This window comes from Bombina bombina, unplaced genomic scaffold, assembly GCF_027579735.1.
Source record: "Bombina bombina isolate aBomBom1 unplaced genomic scaffold, aBomBom1.pri scaffold_572, whole genome shotgun sequence".
In the NCBI taxonomy this organism is placed as follows: domain Eukaryota; kingdom Metazoa; phylum Chordata; class Amphibia; order Anura; family Bombinatoridae; genus Bombina; species Bombina bombina.
This window is the reverse complement of record NW_026512403.1, coordinates 162501-171269: the sequence shown is the minus strand read 5'-3', so window position 1 is coordinate 171269 and position 8769 is coordinate 162501. Positions and strand designations below refer to the sequence as shown.

General features: G+C 33.9%; 1 protein-coding gene across 1 annotated transcript in view; it reads right to left on the bottom strand.

Moving 5' to 3' along the window:
• Window positions 1–933: 933 nt before the first annotated feature.
• The window catches only part of LOC128644277 (arachidonate 5-lipoxygenase-activating protein-like), a 31677-nt gene continuing 23841 nt past the window's right edge, over window positions 934–8769 (bottom strand). The window contains exons 3-5 of the mRNA XM_053696951.1: window positions 7756–7826; window positions 6946–7027; window positions 934–1175 (exon numbers count right to left, since the gene is read on the bottom strand). Coding sequence (XP_053552926.1) covers window positions 1013–1175; window positions 6946–7027; window positions 7756–7826 — 316 coding nt within the window. The 3' untranslated portion in view covers window positions 934–1012. The remainder of the gene's footprint in view (window positions 1176–6945; window positions 7028–7755; window positions 7827–8769) is intronic.

Sequence of the window (8769 nt, the reverse complement as noted above, 5' to 3'; positions counted from 1 at the left end):
TTCAGTTAAAAAGAAAATTAAACCCCCAAAAATTATTTCATTATTCAGATAGAGAATACAATTTTAAAAAAAAGTTTCCAATTTACTTCTATTATCAAATTAGCTTTTTACTCATGGTATTCTTTGTTGAAGGGGTAGGTAGATTGCACATGCCTGAAGCTCTTCATGACAGGAAATAGTGCTGCCATCTAGTGCTCTTGCTAATGTATAACATTGTTGCAAAACTGCTGCCATATAGAGCTGCAGACAAGTGCACACTCATAAGCTTACTTACTGCTTTTCAACAAAGGATAACAAGAAAACGAAGAAATTTGATAACAGTAGTAAATTGGAAACTTGTTTAAAATTGTATGTTCTATCTGAATCATGAGATTTATGTCCCAGTCTGCTCTGGAGCTTACATTAACTATGTGTTGCAGATGTTAACTATACAGTTATATACAAGCAAAAGTGTAGGAATGAAATGCTCTAACACATCAGTATTGAATTTTTTCACTTTTGCACTTCCACTTTTAGTAGGAATTGGAAGCCCAAGTTTGTCAGAATTAAATTACAGGAAAATCTGACAAAATAAATAATGAGCATATTTTGCATTTAATTTTTTTTTTTTCATATTGGGTCAGAAGCAACACAGTGTGCACTGGATAGTGTGGGTTAATTGTGGTTTGAAGCAGAATGAGAGTGTAGGTGTTTTGTTAAATACAATAGTTTGCATTATTTTCTAAATATTTCAAATACATTTCATTTTTTATTTAGGTTATGATTTTTATTTTATTTTTTATAATGAATAAAAGACCAATATATCTTTCATAAAAATATCACAATGAAAACAAAAAATAGAGAGACTTCTTTTATACCAAATAATATTATTGCACTGTTATAAATTATTGTATATTATGCTCATATAACATTAATTTCATTTCATGTTTAAAGTATAGTTTGACAAAAACTTTATTGATACAAAAATGGAAACATTTTTACTTTGCCAGATGACATACAAGTGGTTTACAGTCTAGGGAATGAGTAGAAGCGCTGAGACAGTTCCACTGATAGTTTTTAAATACTTTTCCATGTCACTTCCAAAGATGGCCACAAGAAAATAATTGAGAATGCCAGCTACTGACATAAGAAATAGGAAAAATATGATTCTCTTTCCGAAAATGTATCCAGGAGTGCTGAAAAAGAATAGACACAAAGTATATAATGTTTATTAGGATCTCGTATCAAAACAAAAACTAAATATGCACTACCGAACTCACTCCAAATATACTAGAAATAACATAAATACATAGATAATATTTTGTAAATATGGCAAACATATAATAAGACCCCTTCAGTATGCATGACGAGAACGCCTGGGGATCACCTATCAAACAATCTTTTGGCTATTCCTCTCACTACAGGCTGGGGATGTTTGGTGGCCTAGTGGGCAGCATTTCCAGGTTTCATGCACGTGGTTATGTCACAAAGTGGGCAGAACCAGAAAGCTCACTGTAACTGCTAGGTAGCTGGAGGGGGGAGGTTCTTCAAACCCCTCAATCTCAGCTCCCATAGCAAATACAAACCTCCAAGACCTCTCATTTGAAAGACTATACCCTTGTGGTCTTGGAACACAAAAGATCTTTTAAAAAATTAAGTAGAAAAAACACATGGGGATTTGTATCTGGTATGTGTAGAGACCCCTAATAAAGTTTATTTTCTAGTAGACAGGTTCCTCTCTCAAAAAAAGATATGAATTTGGTCTGTATAGTCCAGTGGACAGTTTTTGAAACAGCTATCTCATATGCCATGAATAATAAATGTAATAATCGCATATTGTGAATCTGCTGGGCCTGCTGAAAAAACGATATTTCATTTGTGTGGGCCACTAAACTGAAATTTGACTACAATAGGGTTTAAATCTAAGTAGCAAAAAAGCTCAAAATTGGCTCTGCACTGGGGTGAAAAAACAGCGAAAGGGTTAATATAATAGCACATGATAGTTATAATTATTATTATTAGTAGTAGTAGTAATAGCAGTAGTAGCAGCAGTACTAGTAGTAGTGGTATTGTTTAATAATAAACCACCAATATTAGGTGTAAAATTGCAGAGTACAATAAGCAAAAGACATTCACATGAATAAAAAAGGGTTGAAGGCCCTGACATGAGTTACTGTTAGTTGTAAGCTACCTTTAGATGACAAAATCTGTAGGGCAGATGGACTCGTGAGCTTACAACATAAATAGCACAGATATTGAGATACTGCAGAGAAGTTTAATTATACGTGATCTAGTAGCTTTAAATGTAGATTATGTATACAATCCATTTCCAGACAAAATCCAAAACGGGCTCAGTGGCGTCACTAGGGTTGGTGTCACCCGGTGCGGTAAGTTATGGTGTCACCCCCCCCCCCCCCAGAAAGCAGACACACACAAAAACACAGGCAAACACACATACAAACACTCAGACACACTTAAAACATACTCAGATGCACACACAAACACTCAGAAACACACTCAGACACACACACAAAAACACACACAAAAACACTGAGACACACACACACACACACACACAAAAACTCAGACACACACTTACAAAATATGTAAACTGCACTGCATTAATTATAAAGCGCATGCCTAGAGCTGCTCCCTGGCTCAGCAGAGCATCAAATGAAAGATAAACAGAGCACTCTAAAAATAAATCACTAAAGAAAAGTTTTAGGTGCAAACTATGAAAATTCTGCTCTCTGACTCTGTTCCAAGCCTGTCAGTGCACAGCCCCGGGCCGCGTGCCTACCGCTTCTTATGGCCAATCACCTCTGCACTCTGATCACCCCCAGACCCCCGCCCGCCCTCCTACCTGTTCAGTGTGCACTTAGTGTACCGTAACCGTAATGGTCTGGTGGGCATCATACGTGGCTCCTTCACTTTAAAGACAGTGTCAAACAGTCATGCGGTCAGGTGCCAGGCATCCCCTCATGATTTGCCAGTTCCCGTTTAGAGAGACAGCACAGCAGTGAGTGACTCCACTGCTCCACATGTCACTGAGCACAGATAGGCAGGCAGGTTTAGGCTAGCAGCGCAACTTTGCAAGCCCCACGGCATGCCCACAACATTCATAGCGAAATTGGGCAGGGGAGAAGCAAAGTACAAACAAGCAAAAGCAGCCGGGAAAACTATTTGTTGAAATTGCAGCACTGGCTCAAGGGGCAAAAAAATTGTGTGTCTACATCTTCCCCAGCCCCACCAATGTTCACAAATGCCAGCCCCTCTAATAAAAAAAATCTATGCATCTCAACATTGTATTTCTTTGAATTTCAATAAAATTTAAAAAAAAAAAAAATTTTTTTTTGGTGTCACCCCCTGGAGGGTCTCACCCGGGTGCGGCCCGCCCCCCCCCGCCCCCCATAGTGACGCCACTGAACGGGCTTGTTGACTAGTCAAAAAATGACATGCTCTAATTTGCTAAAGGTGGCTAGATTTAGAGCATGTGATTTTTTTACTATTATGGCCATTTGAAGAGTCATTAAACTCAAAAAGTAACAACACATACAGGGCCAGGTTACAAGTGACGCGATAACAGTTAGCAATTGAAAAGGGGTTTATCGCCGGTGTTTGCACGTGTCTGATTTATGCTAGAATAATTACTGCATCCTCAGAGCACCGGTTAACTGTTTTGCAAAACTAAAAAGTTGCACAAAACAAATCAAAATACATTATAAAGTACAGTTACACTGATAATAACCCCATCTAATAAAAAATATATCAAAACAATATTGCACAAAATAGTTATAAGGACTCAAACATATGAGGTCTCAGGTGTTAGAAAAAAACTTCAGGCAAAGGGCTTTAACACTGAGATACAACTATTTACATCTAATTATATATATATATATATATATATATATATTTTTTTTTATGTGTACATATGTATTTATGTATTTATATGTGTATATATGTATTTACAGACATATATACACATATAAACATATAAATACATATATAGACACTCAGACATATATTTATATATATATATATATATACATATACACACACATATATAAGTGCATTGGAGCCCTTTGCTGTCAAGTAGATGAAAACATGAAAAAGCATATGTATGCAATATTCATACTTAATAAAGTGTTTACTGTTTATTTACTGTAAATATTTAGCATTTCAATGTTCTGTACATAGCAGAATATGTTCAAAGTATTTTTAAATTAATTTTCCTATTTATATCTGTATATATCTATACCTATATATAATTTTATATATATATATATATATATATATATATATATATATATATACATATACACACATACTGTATATAAATATATATATATACAGTATATATATGTATAGATATACATTGTAACAAAGTACCATCATATATATATAGAAAAATGTATTTATGAACAAATAGAACATATTCTGCTATGTGAAGAAAATTGGAATGTGAAATATAATTTTTTTCATATCGGGTTAGCACACTTGAGAATATGCAATTGTGTTTGCATGCAAGTAGGGTGTTGTTGTTTTTTTTGTACCGTTGACTTCTATGGGTGAATATGTTATTGCGCATGATAATCTAAGTTGGTCATTTTACACGCATCGGGTCAGTGCGCAAGCAAAAATGGTTTACTTTCAACTTGTAATACAAGCGCTACCCGACATGCGCAAAAAGCTTACTTCTAGCGGAGTTAGACTTGTTACACCACTTGTAATCTGGCCCACAATATTTTCAATATACATTCATTATTTATTTTGCTTCAAAATAAATCCGGCGAATTGTGCTGGGTCCACATTCTGCCAATTTACATCAGCAATCATGATAGCATATTTAGGTATTATATGGAGATTAGAAAGGGGCATGTGTCTGTTTAAATATCTGATTAACTAATCTGAATTAGTGCTAAACATCTTTACGGGCAGAGTTCTTTAACTGCACACGTGCAAACAACAATTAATGATCAAATCCTATACATGTGTATTCGTTTGTGATTGGTTAGCAAGGGTCCTTTTGTTCTAGAGGTCAGGAAAATCAGTAAAAAGATACATTATTATGATGCTTACAATTTGCGCTTAACATCCCAAAATACAGCAGAAGTAAGACGTGTGCTAAATTAATATGGGTTGGGCAAGAAAACCTACAGCACAGAAGTGCAAAAAGCATGTGACTGTGTATTAATTAATAAACAGATAGTAAAATTCATTTATACGTACATTTAAAGGGACATTAAAGTAAATGTTAAATTTGATGAATCAATGCCGGTTTTTAATAATCCTATTAAAAACACGGGCACTTTCATTAATAAAAATTTAAATTCACTGCTTTTTTTAAAAATACTTACTTTTTCTGCAAGCCGCTCCAGCGCTTCCTCCGTCCGTCGCAAGCCTCTGCCGACATCAGAAATGACAATTCCGGCCTTCCATCAATCACGACGTTGCCTTAGGCAATGATTCCCCCGGGGGGAAGCCGTGATTTGAAGATGCCGGAATCGTCATTCCTGACATAAGAAGAGGCTTGCGACGGTCTGGAGAAGCACAGCAGCGGCTTGCAGAAAGAAAAGGTAAGTATTTTATATTAAAAGCAGTGTAATATAAAGTTTGATGAATGAAAGTGCCCTGTTTTTAATAGGATTATTAAAAACCGGGCACTCATTCCTCAAACTTTACATTCACTTTAAACACAAGCTGTAAGACATATGATAATGTGCCTTTATATCTGAAGAGAACTTTGCAATTAAAAGAGCAAATGGATAGAGGGAAGGTGAGAGAAGGTAAGGAAAATACTAGCTCATAAAAATGTAGATAACTACATTAAACTAGCACAATGTCTAGATGTATTTTACAGCAAAGGCATCAAAAATAATATACTTTCAATAATGATACATTGGTAAATTGTCTTTAGATCCATTTATTTATTTTATTTTATTGACAAATAGGCCCCTGCCCTGTTGCAGACACAATTCTTTTTATAAGAAAAATAGTCTGACTGGGGCGCACATAGGGTGATCCTGTAAACGCTCTCATAAAAGGATGCAACTGCTCCTTTAAAACTATATAGGTAACTGGGAAGAGGTCTATTTGTCAAAAGCTAAACTGCTCTAAATATACAGTGCGTTTAACCTCATGAACAAAAATGAATGCACCACTTGCAGTTGTAGCAATGTTGTATAATAAAAACACAAAAACTGTATGTATTTATTTTTGTATATTATATAAATAAAATATTATGTATCTTTCTTTGTATTTAATGTAAAGGTAGCTGCTTTTATTTTGTTATTCTGCTTCTAGGGGCTAGGGTTAAACAGCTATTCAGAGTCTATCTTGTCTTGTCTTAGACATCCAGGCAGTTCTTTTACCAGGGGTCTAGAGAAGAACCATTACATTTGCCAGAGGATTCCATGGTGAAGGAATTTAAACTGTCAGACGGACACTGATTTTCTCCTGTGAACTCGGAAGCTATATATTTAATGATTTAAAGGGACATAAAACCTTTTTTTTCTTTCATTATTCAGATTAGAGCATAATATTTTAAACATCTTTTCAATTAACTTCTATTATCTAATTTCTTTTGTAGTTTTGGTATCCTTTGTTAAAAAGCATACCTAGGTAGGCTCAGGAGTAGCAATAAACTACTGGGAGCTAGCTGGTGATTGGTGACTACACATGTATGCCACTTTTCATTGGCTCACCTGATGTATTCAGCTTGCTCCCTGTAGTGCATTTATGCACCTTCAACAAAGGATACCTAGAGAATAAAGCTAATATGATAATAGAAGTGTATTGGAATTGTATGCTCTCTCTCAGTCATGAAAGAAAAATGTGTTTCATGTTTGTTTAAAGTTTATGTAATATTCAGCAATGTAATCTGAAGCCTGAAGTGATGCATTTAAATGTAAAATCTATGTAATGGATCCTGTACCTTTATTAATTATATACCAATATTATTTATACCTTTGTGTCTGCTCTCCAAGGTATCCTACAAAGTACTTCTGTCTAACAAACAGATAGATCAATCCAGCAAAAGCTGCAGGCGCTGAAAAACAACACAATAATCAAATCAATTATTTATCTACTATTGATATTTGTATATATAGAAGAATATTTTATGTTTCAGTTAAAATCATTTCCAACATTTTGTACCATTAAAACATTGTACACCAGGTTCTGTCATAGTTCTCTTCACTGGTTACTGCATAATACAGTGTCAATATAATGATTAAATGTCCCTGTATAACAACACCAACCTGAAAAACAAATAACTTAGCTGCTAACACTGCTTGAAAGAATAATGTGATATATCTTTTTATTGAAAATACATTGTCATTTCAATATTGAATTTTTTGCCACAATGACAATCACAATGACTTAAGCACAGTATAGCCACTACGCTATAGGCATAGGGAACACGTTAATATTATTATGTTTTTATTACTTATATTATTACTTTTAATGCTACTTTTTTGTATATTAATGATGCGCATAGTGTACCCTCTGAATTATAACGATATAATGATATAATGATATAATTATAGGAAAAACTTTATTTTATTTTTTTGTGCGTTTGGGGTTTATTTTGGAGCAAAAGGACTAAAATGACAGTGTAACTTAACTACTTTATGTTTGAATCGGTTTTACCTTAAAATCTTCTAAATGTGGGGTTAGTGTATATATTCTATAATTGTATATTGTGAGCACCGTATCAATTATTTAAATAATTTTTTTTAATAAAAATGCATTTGGTTATGAAATATTATATTTTACCTTGACTACAGAACACTCCAGCACACCAAAGCAAAGCAAGGAATGTTGGGTATGCATCAACGCAGTTTTGGCTACAAATAAAAAAAGGGAGAAAAACAGTTAAGAAATATTTGAAAAACAGGAGAACAAAATGATATGTTAAATAATTCCAACATCCCCCCCCCCCCCCACACACACACACTTGTGGCTAGGGACTTTATCAGTAACATGTACCCTCAGAAAAGATGTCTGCGGCTGAGGGAATCAGATATAAGGTCTTTCTTTGTGTCTATATATATATTTATATATCTATATATATTTATATATATCTATATCTATATCTATATATATATATATATATATATATATATATATACACACACACACACACATGTGGCTAGGGACTTTATCAGTAACATGTACCCTCAGAAAAGATGTCTGCGGCTGAGGGAATCAGATATAAGGTCTTTCTTTGTGTCTATATATATATTTATATATCTATATATATTTATATATATCTATATATATATATATATATATATACACACACACACACTTGTGGCTAGGGACTTTATCAGTAACATGTACCCTCAGAAAAGATATATATATATATACACACACAGGTAGCCCTCATTGTACGCCGGGGTTCTGTTACTGATGGAAAATTTGTAAAAAAAAATAAAAATTGGTGTAAAATGAACCCAGTTATATAAAGTCAATGGGAAGGTAATGTGTGGCCCTTCTCAAGATTGACATTAGTAATGAAATATTATATTATAACTTGATATATATTTTATGTTATTACATAATATTATATTTATAGCTTTGAAATGAATGATGTAAATGTAAAAACTGCAATATATATATTGTTTTTATTTGTGTGAGGTTTGTTGCTATCCATTAATAAGGCATGGGATTTCTGTTTATCAGCCAGTCGTTTTCTTTTATCTTTGCTGCATATAAAATGGACATTTTTAACAGTTTGTACACAGTTATACACTTCCTGATAGCTTCAGTGTCGAAAAAAGGCCAGCG